This window comes from Coccinella septempunctata, chromosome 1, assembly GCF_907165205.1.
Source record: "Coccinella septempunctata chromosome 1, icCocSept1.1, whole genome shotgun sequence".
Lineage (NCBI taxonomy): Eukaryota > Metazoa > Arthropoda > Insecta > Coleoptera > Coccinellidae > Coccinella > Coccinella septempunctata.
The window spans coordinates 3,628,078-3,646,752 of record NC_058189.1 but is presented as its reverse complement, the minus strand read 5'-3'; the positions used below and the strand labels follow the sequence as shown (position 1 = coordinate 3,646,752).

The following is an 18,675-nucleotide window of genomic DNA, read 5'->3' as shown; positions in this document are numbered from 1 at the left end:
AAATGGAAGAAAAATTCAGGATTTCACCGAATCTTATGTGAAAGAAGAGAAATGAACAATTTTCAAAATACTGAAATGCTGATAAGTGATTTAATAATTGGTATTTCCACCCCTTGCGTTAATTACAGCTCGGCAACGACGGTTCATACTCAAAATGAGTAATCTCAAAATGTTCTGATCTAATCCTTCCCAGATTTCTCCGAGTTGGATTCCCAAGTCATTAAGAGTAGCTGGATGATTTTCTGAACTTCTCAGCCTTCTATTGAGGTTGTCCCAAACCTGCTCAATCGGAATGAGATCTGGACTTCTTGCTGGCCATTCCATTCGAGAGACTTCAACCTCTTCAACGTACTCCTGAACGATGCGCGCACGATGGGGTCTGGCATTATCGTCCATAAAAATGAAATTTTCACTAATGTATGGGACAAATGGCACTAAATGCTCTTCAAGAATGTTCCTTATATACTTATCAGCATTCGTAGCTCCATTATCAACGACCACTAGGTCTGTACGAGCAGTCAAAGATATTCCACTCCATACCATAATCGATAGCCCCCCGAAACCAGTAGTATTCAGGAAATTGCACTAAGCATATCTTTCATGTGGACGTATGTATACAATGGAACGTCGATCACAATGGTAGAGGCCTCTTCCCGATGGATATGTTCTCTCGCAAAATCCAAACGCGCCCTTCGATGGGCTGGGGTAAGAGCTGGGCCTCTTGCTGCGACACGAGGCTTTAAATCTTATTCTCTGAGGCGATTTCTTATTGTCTGAGTGCTAATTTGCACCTCATGAGTTTGCTCAAGCTGAATATGAAGGAGGCGAGCGGTTGCAAACCGTTGTCTCAACGAAGAAACTCTCAAGTAACGTTCTTGAACGGCAGTTGTTACCCGTGGTCTACCCTGCCCTGGTCTTCGGACATTCATATCTGTCTCCCTGAATCGCTGCAACATTCTGGACACACTTGTATGGGAAACTCCAAACCTTTCTGCAATTCTTGTGTATGTCCTCCCTTCTTCTCGCAAAACTACCTCTTGGGCACATTCCTCTTGGGTCAAGAAAAAACATTTGTATTGAAGAAAACCGTTGAAAGTGGATAACATTTGCATGCATAATTCTGATAAAAATAATTATCATTGAGAACACCTTCAGTTGTAGAATAAATTTGAGATTTCCATAATGTGCGTTAATTTTTTTGCGCAGTGTATATTGCTTATCAAAAAATTTTTACATACACAACTATCTAGACTCTAGATTGCTAGAAGGCAACGATGCCAACTTTTTTTATTACGGATGGTATTTAGCATGAATGTTATAAAATAGCGAACAAAACACACATCTTTTTCTGACCCCCAATTATGTAAAAATAATACGTTAATGAAATGACGCAGCTTAATATCGAAAGCTTCAATATGGTTGAAATTATTCATTTTTTGTCACGCACTTTCTGAGTTGTGGTCTCAACTGTACACAAAACTGATTCTCATCGCTCTTCAACCCAACATTTATTTTATTTTACTCTAATTTCAGACCCACCCTCGGCCGCAAAACTGCGCTTTTTTCCATCGCGAGTGGTGAAAAGTGCTTCGGTAAATTTGGAATGTTCGATCGATGATCCAGGACGACCTGAAAATACGACTTTTCTCTGGTACCGAGGCTCCCATCTGATCCCAGAAATTACCACTTCGAATTGGACGATATCGCCGGTTACTTTGGAGACAAGGAGCAATTTCACTTGTATTCCTCAGAATGATGGTGGCCAAGGGAAACCGGATACCGTGGAGATAAATGTTGACGGTAAGTTGCCCATTTTTGTTTCAGTAGCGAGGTCGAAGTCAGATACGCACGTGGTTCCAAACTTTGAAAGTCAGTTTAACCACTGAATTCTTTCGTTAATCGGCAGCACAACCAATTTGCCAAGCTGGACAATATTAGCTAAATGAAGGTGTTAACCTCGGAATGAAAGATAATAAGCTGTGAATTGGTACAAACCTTTGTTTTGACGTCCTTGATATTGTCTCAAAAGTCACAAATGCTATCGTGTCCGCGTCTTAAGATATTGAAGGTCAAAGGTCAGAAAATGGTTTTACGCGAATTTTTCGGTTCCTATTGCTTAAATGGATAAGTCTTCATTACGAGAATTGTGGAATATAAAATTGTCTACAACTTTTGTTCGAACATGTTTTCCATACGATCAACCTATTATGGGGTAAAGCGCGAAGAGTGCGCTGCGTACAGTCATATATGACTGCCGTCATGATAGGAGAAGATATTGATTTGCTCGTTATTTTAATTGGACATTCTCAAACACATCAACAAGAAATTTTCCTAAAAAAAAGTTCTTAAGAAAAAGTTTACAAAGGCAATGTCGAGACACAAATATATTCTTCTAAAAGTATTGAACAATATCCTCGTACTAAAAAACACTTTTTATTTTTACACGCATTCAGTGGCTGTGCCAGGTCTTCTACGCTTTTTAAAAAAGGAAAAAAGACCGTTACTAGAGCGTTGGAAAAAATTCCCAATTTGGATGAACTAGTGGAAGTATTTCAACAAAAAAACTGCCCCGTACAAACATTATTTGAAAATGGAGTGCGCATCTTGTTGGCACTATATAATGCTCCAAAATCTGAGGACAACATAGATCATTTCCGCTACATGCAATTAGTCAAATTAACGAAACGAAATAAACCTGTACAATTGTCAATACTTCCACCAAGTGTGGCAGCTCATCAACATATAAATCGTGTGTACTACCAGATTCAAAATTGGTTAGGGAAGAACTTAGAAACTCAAGAATGGGGCTTGATGCTTGAGAATGAAATCCTGGAGCCCATAAGAACTTTATTACCTCCAACACCAGCCGAACTACTGAACATAATTTTTTGCAATTGCAAAAATGGTTGTGGTTCCCGCTGTGGATGCAGAAAATCAGGACTACAATGTTCTTTAGCTTATGGCCAGTGCAATGGACAAGCTTGCCTTGCCACTCCAACATGTACAAGTATTCCCGATGAAAGCACATACGGTTATGATAATCTTGAAAGTTTTGAGATGAATCTGACAGATAATGAAGATGATGAAAATGAATTCAATATTTTGGAGCGACAAGAAGAAGAAGAAGACCAAGAAGAAGGAGATGACTAATATCCATTCACAATTCTATTATGAATAGAAACCAACAAAACTTAATAATATAGTATAGTTAAATAGTTAATTATAAATAATTAATCGTTAGTGCTCTACTACAAACACGGTTGATCGTATGAAAAAAATGTTCAAACGAAGGTTGTAGAGAATTTTATGCTCTATATTTTTCATAATGGGTGAAAATCTCATTCAAGAGAGAAATAGGTATGTGATTTGAATGTTTGTGTTCATTATAATCAATAATGGATAGCGATAGCGATAGTGATATTCATAGATGAGGCCATCGAAGGGGTAACTACTTACCTTTATACATATGTATACATGTATAGGTATGTGAGGTCGACGAAAAAATATAATATGCACCTCAGCAAAAAAGTCTCTATATTTTCTCGCCTGCTTGCTATCAATTTACAGGCTCTATTATAATAGACAGTTTTTTATCCTTGGTGCATGAATAACTATGTTCTCAATAATTATTCAATCATGTCTAAAACCGCCAATAGGTATCCCAGAAAACGGCATGATAATAGGTATTTCTTCCAAGTTGTCGAAAAATCCGCAAACCTTCTTGATGTGACAAAAAATATTAACCACACAGAAAAATATTCGAGCTCTCATCATACCATTTCTGTTCACAGCTCCGCCATCCTTCATACAGAACCTCATTCCCTACCAGGGAATCCTGTACAATTCGAAGAATATCTCGCTGACTTGTAGAGTGGAATGTTGGCCGGTATGTTCGATAGTATGGCTCATCGACGGCAAACCTCTGGATAAAAATACGTCGTCCTTGTACTACGTAAGGACGGAAATCTACCCATCGGACGTGAAAAAGAACGACTTCGAATCGGTCGAATCGACGCTGGTGAGTCCACTGTCTGTGATTTCATTACTGAGATGGGAACATGACGTAATCGGGAAATCGAATGTTGTCGCGGAAATAATGAAATTTTAGAATTATTTCGATGCCAAGAAGCTGGGGGTATTTTATTCTGAATATGAGTTACACGATTGCCGACAAACGTTTTCCACTTATGTGGAGATGATTTAATCCAATGAATGACAATCATACTGTCGGTGTAGGCATATACATTAGAAAATTTAATTTTGTTATCGAAAATTGTCAACACTTCTGACAGTAAATTAGCAAGTAATACCGCGGCGCACAGTTCCAGACGGGGAACTGAAATACTCTTCAAGGGAGCAACCTTTGTTTTTGCACATACAAAAAATACATTAACTTTACTATTTTGTCGAACCCTAAAATATATGACCCCGGCATATGCCTTCTCAGAAGCGTCGCAAAAGGCATGAATTTGGCATTCATCAAAATTGTCAACAAGAAAACGCCGAGAAATCCTAAAATCTGATAACATCGCGAAAGAGGATTTAAACTGGTACCACTTTTCACATATTTCGCGAGGCGGCGTATCATCCCAGTTGAGACCTAAAGTCCAGAGACGTTGCATAATCAATTTCGCGAAACATGTCAATGGTGCGAGAAATCCTAAAGGATCGAAAATTTTGGCTATATCGCTCAAAATTTGTCTTTTGGTGTAACCCACAACAGTTGAATCTATAGTATATATGAAAGCATCCAAGGATGGTTGCCATCTCAAGCCTAAAACCTTTATGCAGGAGTTTTCATCATCGAAAGAAATCGACGAATTATTGTTGTAACGATATTCAATTGGTAAATCATCTAGAAGTAATGGAGTGTTGGATGACCATTTGCGCAATTCAAAACATCCCCTGTTTAAAATATTAATGATTGATCGCGAATTAACTTTGCTTCATCTAAACTGGAACACCCAGAACACACATCATCTATATAGATATCATCCTCCAAAATATTTGCGGCCAGAGGAAAATCATTGCGTTCATCTCTGGCTAACTGCAAAATGACTCTATTTGCTATAAATGGTGAGGAAGACAAACCGAAAACTAATCGTTTTAAGCGATATTCTCTAACCTGATCATTTTGCGAAAACCTCCACAATATCCTCTGATAATCTTGATGCTTAGAATTTATTAGAATTTGTAAAAACATTTTCTTTATGTCAGCAGTAAAAACGATTGAATGCACCCTGAACTTGAGTAATATTTCGAAAATATTATTCTGAAGTTTCTCCCCCACCAAGAGGGTATCATTTAACGATATTCCTTTCGACCTCGTAGATCCATCGAAAACTACTCTGAGCTGTGTGGTAGTACTATCTTTCATTACGCAGTGATGGGGTAGATAAAATATATTTTTCTTTGCGATAGGATTGTCACTATTCTCAACCTCAACTTCCTCCATGTAATCATGTTTGAGATATTCATTCAAAAAATCTGAATATTGCTTGAATACTATTGGTTGTTTGTATAATCGGCGTTCAAGCGAATAAAAACGGCGCAGAGCTATCGAGCGAATATCTTCCGAATCAAATGAAGGTTCGGAATTCTTGAACGGTAAATTGACAGAATAACGTCCAAAATTATCTCTTTCATGAGTCTCAGCGAAAATTTTTTCACATAACGCATTTTCAGGCGAACATATTGATTTGACTGAAGGAACTTCCTCAACCTCCCAGAATCGCCCAATCAAGTTATCGACCGATAAAGCATTATTACCCAGAGCTGCGAAAAATGTAGACACATTGGCCGTAATATGAGTATCATAAGTGTTATATTTACCCATAAGTATGTAACCGAAAATAGTGTTGATAGCTACTGGTTCATTTGCTTGTCCTATAACACGACCTTCTTTTAAAATATGTGGAAAAATATCGGCTCCTAATAGCATATCTACCGGAGCAGGTTTATGAAATGAATCGTCAGCTAGTTGGATATTATTCAGGTGAACCCAATGAGTATTATTTAATTTCGAGACCGGCATATTGGCACAAAGCTTGGGTAAAACAACCGCATCGATTGTAAAAATAGGAGATATTTTTCCAACAGGCTTTATTTTACATGTAACACCACCCTTGGATGTCATGTCAGTCATATTTCCAAGACCCTGTATCGAAAGTGAGTAACTGAAACGTGATAAACCCAACTTATTCGCACATTTTTCGGTGATATAACTTGTTTGTGAACCACTATCTAATATCACACGGACCTTTTGAAAGTTACTATAAGAATCAGAAACCTCGACTATTGCAGTTGAAAGTAAAACACCAACAGCTGAAGACATCATTCCAGAAAATGTGGAGGCGGCGAGGTTCTCTGTGTAAGTGTCCAGTAAAATCCTCAAATTTTGAGTATTCTTTGAATTTTTTATGATAATAGCATTATCAATTTCTTGCAAATGAGCAAAGGCTATAAGTCTTTTGTTATTATAGCGTTCTGAAAGCGATTTAAAGGCGATCGCATAATTGGCACTTGACATTGGCGTAGTCTGCACTAGAGTGAGAGGCGGACCTCGTAAAGACGAAATCAAATAATTGAATTTCTCTATGTTCGAAAGAGAGGTATTATTATGAATGAGATTTTCAAACATGTCCATGAAGGGTTTAAATGTTTTTATATCACCTGTGAACTTTGGTATTTCAATCTTGGGAAGTTTAACATTATGATTACTGGTTTGAAATATATCCAGAATCGTGCTAGCGGAAGTTGTAACACTATGTTTCACCTCGAAAAACTCCTGAAGTGCTGTTTCAATATAGGAATAATTGAAATCAAAGTCTTTTCTATTTGCTTCCTCTTTACTTATGTCTTCATCATTGATGGCCATAAGAGATATGAGAGTTTGATGATGAGACTTAAATTCTTCGCGGTATGTATCAAGATTCTGACACAAATTTTTGAACTGGGCGCGTTTATTTATATCAATTTTAGCCTCATCAGCAAATGCCTTGATTTCAATTATCTGATTCTCACTCATTGTTCTAAGAGCTCTAGCTTGTTTAATTTTTTTTGTGTTTGCCATTTTCGAACTTATAAATTAACTCTGGAACCCCGAAACGGCACGGCACTGATCAAATCAGCTGTTTCAGGAATGAAATGCGATAAAACACAAAACCTCACAAAAAATGACCAGATTTGTTGTTAGCAGATAAGGCGTGCGAATTTATGTCGCAGTTGAATGATAATGGAATCAATCGATTTGAAACGAAATTATATTGCAATGAAAACTGCAAAATTGAATTCTAATGAATATCAAATTTATGAAATAAAGAACAGGAAGAAATGCACCTCTAGTTATGCGGAGCGATCCTTGGCACGAATGGACCAATTAATGTCGCGGAAATAATGAAATTTTAGAATTATTTCGATTGTTGAGTGTGCACTTACCCTTTTTTGCGAGTGGACTGTATTTTCCAATGACGAAATAACATGCGGTGATAATCTACGTATATAGCTTTGCGGCGGTTAATTTCATACTGTCTCCTGTCTCTCTTCTTAAACTCCACATGACACGGCGCACATGTGCAACCCTCAACAAAACCCGCGTGATTCAAAAATGAAAACAAATAAGAAAGAAAAAAAAGAAAAACTGAGGTGAACTTCTATCCCAGCAAAACAAGACAAAAATAAAAATGATCAAGTGGAAGAGAAAATACCGAACAAATGTACTTAGAATTTCATGTTGAGATCCCTACCTTATTTTCTGTGCTTCTAATGAAAGCGTCAGCGAATCTTGAGAAGCTTTGAGAATATTCGATGAAACCTACACATTAGGGAATAATGAAAAAATTGAAATCTCTACTTGTGCTGCATAGGTATATCGAACTGAGTTTCTCGAAATGCATCTCAGCTTGAATGCTATGTGACTTGTTAAAATTTTATAAAACAGTTTGAAAAAAATGATCTTATACTTTGTCGGATTGACCATTACACTTTCCACTTGTGAACTGAATTTTCTAAATGCATCTTAACATGAGAAGCATGCGATATTTGAACGGATGATTTATTGAAAATCATTTCAGAGACTGGCAATATTATCAATTCTACAAAAATTTCCAGTTGAGTATTTAAAGTACTCTAGTAGCAATGAGTGACCAATAGGAGTAACAACACACCTACAGAAGCACAGTCCCAGTAGGTCCTTTCGTTTGCATAAAACGTGTAGCACTTTTCTACACTCGATTTTAGTATTCATTCGCTGATTGAATTTATACCAGTGTAGAGGAGGCGTAGTTTATCTACATCTTCTTTTGACTATGTGTAGATAAACTACACTTCCTCTACACTGCTGTAAATCAAATCGAGTAATCGAGTGTAGAAAAGTGCTACACTTTTTATGCAAACGAAAGGACCTAGTATTTCTTGTTTATAGTTTAACTTATTTGAACTTTCATATTTTTCATTCCGATATCATTTCTGAAATTTATTGATTTCTTACTTGAAGCACGCCCGCAGTTTATAGGAGTTAGCTTATTCGAATTTTCATATCTGCGTTTTTACATTTTTCAAATAGAAATTTACGAGTAGATAACACAGAACAACTCATTTTTATGTGGCTTTAGATTGTCACTCATTACACAGGGTGTATTTGAAGGTGAGGCTTTTTTTCAGCAGAAGGTAGAACTGTTCAAAAGAAAGCGTTTCTCCAAAAATCACCTATACAAAACTTTCAAAATGACAAAGTTCAAAAAAAAATGAAAATGATTACTGAAATAGATACCAATACGACCCTAGACCGTTTGTTAGCTGAATCATCACAAAGCAATGGGAACTTATCTTCTAAATCGACCATGTGGTTTCGTTTAGGATATTGGCTCGTTCGATATTTACGAGGTAATGAAAATAGAAACTTAGGATTGCCGAATTGTTCTCATTATTTTTAGTAACTTATACGATTTTATGAAATGGCTCACTTCGGTAACAACTGGCAGAAGAGGCTTAGAACACAAATGTAAAAAATAGAATAAGAAATTTCAGCAATATAATTGGTCCGAATTATTCACGAATTTTTTCACAACTGGCATCAGAATCTTCTTTTTCGAACATTCCAACAATCGTCGTAAAAATGGGATGAAATGAGGAAACATCATAGCACTTTTTCAACATAACCAACATAAGCACTTTCAAGAAACTGCCTCGATTTTCTAAATTTGTTTTCACCCTAAACTGCGCGATACAACAATTATGATTCTCTCAAAAGTGACCTGATGCATCTAATCCGATGAACTTGGTACTGAACCATTCATTGTCCAGCCATATGTTTATGTCTTGTTTCGTTTTTGCTATGCTGGAGTCACCTCCCACAGTCGCGTACTTGAAATTCAATGAAATTTTGTCGAACTTCTAGGGGTTGTATCTCAGACATCTTGGATATTTTATAAAAACAATTTTTGGTTGAACGACTTATTTTGATGAGTTCTACCTTCTGTCAGAAAAAAAATCCTCGCCTTAGAAAATGCCCTGTATACTGAAACTGAACGATACTGAATATCTCCTATACAAGGCGAGTCTTGGACTCGTACAAATATTTTAACACAGTAGATTCTTGAGGTCAAAAGAAACGCTTTTTTCCTTTACCATTTTTTTCCAAATCAGCTCGGTTTAAAAGATACAGGCTGTTGGGATTCTATAAAAAAATATTATTTTTAGTTATTCTTAAAGTAATTTTGTTTTTCCAGGGGTGGCACAGCTCATTATGAAAATTTAAAATATTTTTATCAGGCCGATTCGGAAAAAAAATGGTATAGGAAAAAAGTTTTTTTTTACCTCAAGAATTCACTGTTTAAATATTTGTACGAGTCAAAGACTCACTCTGTATAACCTAAAATTTCTAATTAATATAATTATTTTGAATACATACTGTAAGAGGTTTGGAAGATTAATATTTTATCCTCCCTGAATACTTCGCATATGAATCCTTATAAGGCTTCTTATTAAGAGGTACTCATGAGTATTTCAGTATCATTATTGAGTGTTAATACTCAATAGTCCAGTGAAAAAAAAATACAAATATTCATTGGGTCACTTCCACATCAATAACGTATATTTTCAGATCTGGAATCTGACAGCCTGGCCTCATCACCAACTAGATAAATCTGCTCCGAATACAAACTACACTTGCAGGAGCTACGCTAATGGAGTCGGTGCTGGTGTTGTAAGCACCTCAGAAGTTGCGGTTGATTGTAAGTTAACGATTATTCTCAATTTCGTCCACAATCCGTTACGCAATTCAATTTTTCAGATGCTCCGGAAGAAGTCGGTATCTTCTACCAGGATCAAACCTTCTTGGCGCCGAACCACGTGATCAACGTAGTGGAAGGCCAACATTTAACCCCAGTCAAATGTGTCGGTAAAGGTCACCCCACGCTCAACTTCCTGTGGAGGAAGAACGACACCTCTGAGCCGATCAAAACGGACACTTTGCAACTCACCACGTTATCCAGATATAATTCCGGTAGTTTTATTTGCGAAGCCAGTAACAAGCATGGGACGGCGGCCATCAAGACGTATTTCAACGTCCAATGTGAGTCCAATCATTTTTATCGGATGTTTACACGATTGAACGGTATCATCAATGTAAGATTTTCGTTCAAAATCAACAAATCGTGTAGACATGTAGGTACCTATGCCTTATGAAATTGTGTCCCATTCATGATACATTCAATTGTTGATTGTGGGATTCAGTATGCCAAATGATCGTAAACTGGACTAAAATGGTGTTTACATTATTCGGCAACGTTGCGCGAAATTTTATTTTACCTGCCCCTCAAGACTAACGGATTGACCTATTTCACCCACAATCATCGAGGCATGTGAGGTGATCATAAATCTATGCGTTTCCTTGAGCATTATGATATTTATAAATCACTAGTGATTTATGAGCCATTTTTCAATGGTCTATCAAAATTCATATTAGTTCATAGACAGATGAGGCTCGGAACGCTTTTTAGCAATTTTGAAATCAGTCAGTTGTCTCAGCAACTATTAAAATAATGAAATGTAAAAGGGTAGATAAAGTACAATATTTTACTCGCATATAATGCCTATTATATTTACTGGTCATTCTCGTGAATGAATATCCATCATAATATCCCAGATAGCACACATACAATCTAGTATATCCTATGGAAGTCCATGGGATGTAACAGTGTGATCTTTATGGATATCTTATACATATCCATAATATACTGCGCAAAAAAATTAACGCACATTATGGAAATCTCAAATTTATTTTTCAACTGAGGGGGTTCTCAATGATAATTATTTTTATCAGAATTATGCATGCATATGTTATCCACTTTCAACGGTTTTCTTCAAAACAGATGTTTTTTCCCAGCAGGAATAAAAAAAAGATGATATTATCAGATTTTGAATGTATTGGCTCCATTCTGAAATCAGTTGTTCTCGATCAATTCCAGTGATCAATAGTTTTTCTTTCGTTTGATTTTCTACATTCGATCGCTATGCAACGCGAAACACGCAATTTGACCCAAGGGGAATGTGCCCAAGCGGTAGTTTTGCGAGAAGAAGGGTGGACATACACAAGAATTGCAGAAAGGTTTGGAGTTTCCCATACAAGTGTGTCCAGAATGTTGCAGCGATTCAGGGAGACAGGTATGAATGTCCGAAGACTAGGACAGGGTAGACCACGGGTAACAACTGCCATTCAAGAACGTTACTTGAGAGTTTCTTCGTTGAGACAACGGTTTGCAACCGCTCGCCTCCTTCAAATTCAGCTTGAGCAAACTCATGAGGTGCGAATTAGCACTCAGACAATAAGAAATCGCCTCAGAGAATATGATTTAAGGCCTCGTGTCGCGGCCCAGCTCTTACCCCAGCCCATCGAAGGGCGCGTTTGGATTTGGCGAGAGAGCATATCCATTGGGAAGAGGCCGATTGGGAAAGAGTTCTCTTCACAGATGAGTCTAGATTCTGCCTCTACCATTGTGATGGACGTTCACTTGTATACAGACGACCACATGAAACATATGCTCAGTGCAATTTACTGAATACTACTGGTTTCGGAGGAGGATCGATTATGGTATGGGGTGGAATATATTTGACTGCTCGCACAGACCTAGTGGTCGTTGATAATGGAGCTATGAATGCTGATAAGTATATAAGGAACATTCTTGAAGAGCATGTAGTGCCATTTGCCCCATACATTGGTGAAAATTTCATTTTTATGGACGATAATGCCAGACCCCATCGTACGCACATCGTTCAGGAGTACCTTGAAAAGGTTGAAGTCTCTCGAATGGAATGGCCAGCAAGAAGCCCAGATCTCAATCCGATTGAGCAGGTTTGGGACAACCTCAATAGAAGGCTGAGAAGTTCAGAAAATCATCCAGCTACTCTTAATAACTTAGGAATCCAACTCGGGGAAATCTGGGAAGGATTAGATCAGAACATTTCAAGATCACTCATTTTCAGTATGAACCGTCGTTGCCGAGCTGTAATTAACGCAAGGGGTGGAAATACCAAGTATTAAATAACTTATCAGCATTTCAGTGTTTTGAAAATTGTTCATTTCCCTTCTTTCACATAAGAATCAGTGAAATCCTGAATTTTTTCTTCCATTTAATGGTGTCTTGTTTCGTTCAAAACCTTCCCGAGAGAACATAAAAAATAATTTATAAAGTCAATGTAGAGTTAACTTTCATTAAAATTGAGATTTTCAGAATGTGCGTTAATTTTTTTGCGCAGTGATATCCATTAGGATATCCTAATCCTAATGGGATATCCTACTTACTTAAGTGGTTGGATATCTTATGGATTTACATTTCATATTCACATATGGATGTCCATAATGAGTCGTGATGGGATATCCATCATGAGTCTTGAATAGATATCCATAATGAGTCTTGAATGGATATCTAATGGATAGACTGAGCAAATCCTAATGGAATTTCTTACTTACCTCCGTGGTTGGATATCGTCTGGTTGTACATTCCATATGCACAGATATCCCGCCTTGAATGGGACTCGAAATGGATATCCATAGAATATTCTGTGATAACTGGGATGCTCGTTGAATGAAATGCTATTATAGAGGACATGGAGGTATCAATGTTTGCTAGAAAAAAAATATTATGCTTACTTAGTTTATTAATCTGGACACTTATTAGGATGTCAATATCGCGATTTCTGACTTATATTATACGAAAATTGTGATTAAAAGGAGATCTCTCAGCTGAAATATCATTAATTTAAGTATGTTTTCGTGATATTCAGATATACCCGAATGCTCGGTGACGATGATTCAGAAGGAAGGCAAGCCGACATTAGTGTGTACAGCTATGGCGAATCCACAAGAGGTTTCCTTCAGTTGGAGGATGGAAGAATACAACGAGACCTACGTGGAGACGGAAAACATCATCCAGGATGGACTCAACAGCTACCTGTTCCTCGATTCGGCAGCAGATTCAGCCAGGACGTACTACTGTTATGTGAACAACAGTGTTGGTACCAGTAGCCCTTGTGAAAAATCTGTGGCAGGTAAATTGTTTTTTTTTCTAATATTGTTTGTATGATAAATGTGAAAATTATTATCTCGGATGTGAATCACTCTTATACTGATTATCTACTACGAAAAATTTTTCATTGTTCAGGATAGCGCTCAACCTAAAAGTTTTTCACTTTATTGTATTAAGATTTGGAATGAGAAGAATCGAAAATATCAGGTCGATTGGTATGGGGTTTTTTCAAATGTTTGAATAATCGTTATAAGAATAAATCATAGCATACTTACCGATAAACATTAATAAGGAATTATAATGTCGATAAAGTAAGTGGATGGGATGACATTACTCTATATCGCTATAACAGAATAAATAAAGAATATTTCCTCTGAAATATTCCCCCTTCAACTATTTCAAATTGAAATCTAAGGAAAAAAAATTAATTGCGCTCGAGTGAATCTTTAGCCAGATTTTTTCTCATTCATAACGAATAAGGTGTATGTATTAGAATTGTAATATTCTTAAAGCTAAACTCATTCGTCGAAGGGTATTTTATATATCGTTTTTCGAAATGCATTCATTTGACACTAAGCTCAGGACAGGATCTGAAAAAAATAAAGTATTGACGTGAATTACCATTTACTCAGTTTATTTCTATAGCGAAGAGGGAAATTGAAGATACAGGGTGTCCTCGATAAGATGGGAAACATTTCAATGTGAGATAGAGAACACCTAGAGGATCACATATGAAAAACCCCCAACTAGGAGTTCTAGATTCTGATTCACAGGGCGTTATTCAAATTTGAATGGAAATTAAAAACCACTCTATCTCCTGAACGGAATCACCGATTCATCCGAAATTTGGAATGAAGATAGCTTCTATGAGTTTCCAGAAAACGGCAATCAAATATCATTCGATTTGCAAGACCACATCACATAAAATCGGACAGTTCTTAAAAGTTCGCGAAATCGCCCTGTTTAATGAGTTTCGTGATTTCTTCGATAGCTGCATATCAGGTTCATTTATTCAATTGGCCAAATAGTATTGCATGGCACCATCCATGTTGCTGAGGACTGATTTGTTCTTCTTGAAAAGTGACAATAATTTTTTCTCTCGTGTCGATATTTAACATCAAATGTTCAAATGAAAACTAAATTAACATTCAATGATGTATATTCAATTGATTAAATTCATAAGGATTCAAAATTCACTTCGCTATGAGAGGAATAGGATGTTAAATATCGACACGAGAGAAAAAGTTATTGTCATTATCAAGAAAAAAAATCAGTGCAATTTCATTTGGCGAATTGAATGGATGAATCTCACAGTTTACGCAGATATCGAGGAATTCATTAAATTCATTGTACAGGGTGATTTCGCGAAATTTTTAGAACTGTCCAAATTTATGTGATACAGTCCTGCCAAACGAATGTTATTTGACTGCAGTTTTCTGGAACCTCATGAAAGCTATCTTCATTCCAAATTTCGGATAAATCGGTGATTCCGTTCAGGAGATAAAGTGGTTTTAATTTCCATTCAAATTTGAATAACACCCTGCCTGTAAATCATAATCTAGAGCTCCTAGATACTATATACGTTGGTGTTCTCTATTTTACATTAAAATGTTTTCCATCTTATCCGGACACCCCCTATATATTCATTAAAATTCTAATAAAAAACCAATTGCAGTTCATTCACGTTGACAAAATATTTATAGACTTGGCAATCGACCCGCCAGTGATGACTTTATCACCTGTCTAAAAATACTAAAGAGATACCTTGGTAGGTATTGTATACTTTAGTGCAGTTTCTGTTGGTTAAATTCAACGAGTCATGATTGAGTGAAATAGTGACACACGTGCAATGTATCAGCTGCGCAATTTTGTTCTGTTATTCAAGCTCAAAACAAATGAACTCCAACACTGATATTTTCAATGTGAAGGTATATCCGTATATTGCCATAGATTTAAAAAACAATTAATGTAAGTTGAAAATTTTGAAAATAAGTTCATCTTTGGAAATCTTCATGTTGTTGAGGTGTAGTCTGTATAGGTCCGAGACGATATGAAGGTTAAAAGGAGCTTGATTTTGAGTGTTTATTTTGCATTAAGTGGTATCTTGTAAAAATCGGTGGTATCGAGCCGTCATCAAGTAACTGTATTTAAAAGGGTTAAGAGGTATGCAGATTTACGAAGATATGCTCAATACCCTTGGTGATCAATGTCCTTCGTATGCGACCGTGGAAAATTGGACTGCAAGCTTCAAAAGATGTAAATTTTCCATTGAAGATGATGACCGATCGGTAAAGCCAGTTTCTGTGCCGGTCCCCGAAAATATCGATGCAGTTCATGACATGATCAGACCGTCGAGTTGGGCTGAAACAGTGAAACAGATATCTGAAGCACTGAATATTTCATACGAACGCGTTCATCATACAGTTCACGTCAATTTGGACATGAGAAAAATTGCTGCAAAATGGATGCCCAAATGTTTGAATGTTGACCAAAAGCGTGCAAGGGTAGAAGCATCGCGTTCGATCTGAACTCGATTTGAAAACGATATAGACTTTTCAAACCGAATTGTTACTATGGATGAGACTTGGGTACATTTCTACGATCCAGAAACAAAGCAACAATCGATGGAATGGCGACACTCTGGTTCTCCAAGACCTAAGAACTTTCGTGTCCAAAAATCTGCTGGAAATGTTCTTGCTTCAGGTTTTTGGGATTGCCATGGAGTAATCATGATTGATTTTTTTGGATAAGGGTAGAACAATAACCGGAGATTACTATTCGACATTACTGACCACTCTACGGGAAATATTGAAGAGAAAAGACGCGGAAAGCTATCCAAAGGTCAAAGGATAACGCCCCTGCACACAAATCTCATGCTGCCATGCAAAAAAATCGTGATTTAGGGTTTGAATTACTAGAACACCCCCCTTATTTACCCGATTTGGCTCCATCCAACTAGCTATCATCTCTTTCCTCAACTGAAAAAAAGTTTGAAAGGTCGTAAATTTTCTTCCAACGAAGAGGTAATAAAAGCGGTTGAGGTCGGGTTTGAAGAGCAAGAAGAAATATTTTTTTTTTTTTTGAAAGGTCTAGAGACGTTCCAGGTTCGCTGTAATATAAATATCCAATAACGAGGATAATATGTTGAGTAATAAAATATTTTGACATTGAAATTTTGAACAAGACACATAAAACACTTCATCTATATGTTTTTATAAATTGGAAACAGTCGGGATAACATACTCCAAATTTCCACATCGTTTCCATCACCGCAGAGGACTTTCACTGGATATTGCCAAGACAACTACCACGTAATTACTTCACGAGAAACTTGCGGAATCTACTTAACGAAGTTATTATAACTTGCAGCAGATGCCAAATATTTACCTGCTCGACATTTATCTTCGAGTTCATTAAAACCAAATCTGCCTCCGCCTGTTGATGTGTATTTTCATCGATCAAACAGACTCTATAATAAGCTCATATTTTCCGGAACGAGCTCCAATGACGATACAACTACATATAAAAGTTTCTCATCGAGAAGTCAGTTAATTAAAGGAGTCGAATACACGAACTGAATTTTTTATGTGTTTTCACGAGAGAAAATAATTTTGTGCTAACTACATGACCTGTTGACATTGGATATAATTTTATTTTTGCTCTTTAGTGAGTTTTGGTTCAAAGGAGAACTTAATTTGCTCAAAGAATAGATCAATATCAAAGGAAATACCTTCATTTTACTAATGACTATATTTTTTACAGTCTTCGAACTGTAGGTACATATATTTTAACAATATATTTTTGAAGTCAAATGAAAAACTTTTCCCTTTACCATTTTTGTCGACTGTGCCTAGATTAAAAGATATAGCCAGAAAGGGGCACCAGCATTGGCGTATATGGACCTAAACTGAGGATCTATAAAGCCCTGGGAAGTGAACCCTCTATTTAACAGACCGAGACACTGGCTGTTTTCGTGTGCGCTCAGGAGTGACTTAAAATGAACCTCAAAGGGGCGCATATCTTTATCACCACGGACAGCCAGGCCTCGATAAGGTCCCTGGAATCACACTGCCAGAGATCTCTGCTGCCATGGGAGTGCCGTAATACCATAAAGCAACTGGCCAGAGGAAAGTGACTCTCCTATAGGTACCAGGGCATTGTGGTGTTGAAGGAAATGAGAAAGCCGATGAACTTACAAAAAGGGCATCAAGGTTAACACCTGCTGGACCTCAGGCTTGGAAAATACCAATATAAGACAACGGTCCAACAATGGGAGTTGAACAACAGAATAAACATCTGGAAAAACACTCCTGGACTTACTCAGCCAAAGAAATTCGTAATGATTTCACCGACCTACACAAGAAAACTGTTGAAGCTGTAACGAGCTGAGCTTCGGGTGATGGTGGGACTGCTGACAGGGCACATTATATTTGTACCGTATGGGAAAGTCAGCAGATGAGATTTGCAGGCTTTGTGGATCAGAAGCAGAAACAGCTGAACACATGGTATGCAAGTATCCAGAGCTGGCAGACCTAAGAACTCCTAATATGGGGAAACCGGTTTTGGATACTCACGAGGTAACAGCTAAGGCCCCTAAGGATGTTGTCGGTTTTATCAACATCATTGACGACCTCCTCGGGTTCCTATGAATGAGTAGGGTAGAGAAAAAAAGATGTACATGGTCGCAGTTCTCGAAAGGCTAATCGGTCCACAACTACTCCGGTTCAAATAGTAATAATGTTAAAAGATATATAGACTAACGCTATATACATTCTTGCTAATATACAGTTTTCCATGTTCTAGAAAATGACGATTCACAGAGTAGGTAGTCAAACAGTTCGGAATTGCTATTTTTCCTCATTTCAGACTTTTTCTCATGGATGACTTGAAAGTACAAGTTCAATTTTTTTTCCAGGAGCAAGGCCTTGGTGGAACACAATGGAGGACGAAAATAAGATAATCGCCATCATCGCGTCATCCGCAGTACTTATATTGTGCGTTCTAGTGATATGCATCATAATAATTATACTGTGCAGAAGAAAAAGAGCCAACACAAAATGTAAGTTCGTATTAACAACCCACCACCATGACGTATATGGCCTCTATAATCAAAATACGCGTAACTTATGAGTGGTTGTTGCTTTTGTTT

General features: G+C 37.1%; 1 protein-coding gene across 9 annotated transcripts in view; it reads left to right on the top strand.

Annotated features, from left to right (window-relative positions):
- The window catches only part of LOC123322654 (hemicentin-1), a 637,965-nt gene that overhangs the window by 603,054 nt on the left and 16,236 nt on the right, over positions 1–18,675 (top strand). For all 9 annotated transcript variants that reach the window (XM_044910626.1, XM_044910618.1, XM_044910620.1 and 6 more), the window contains 6 exons: positions 1,534–1,800; positions 3,792–4,018; positions 10,103–10,232; positions 10,292–10,573; positions 13,285–13,548; positions 18,442–18,585. In XM_044910626.1, coding sequence (XP_044766561.1) covers positions 1,534–1,800; positions 3,792–4,018; positions 10,103–10,232; positions 10,292–10,573; positions 13,285–13,548; positions 18,442–18,585 — 1,314 coding nt within the window. The remainder of the gene's footprint in view (positions 1–1,533; positions 1,801–3,791; positions 4,019–10,102; positions 10,233–10,291; positions 10,574–13,284; positions 13,549–18,441; positions 18,586–18,675) is intronic.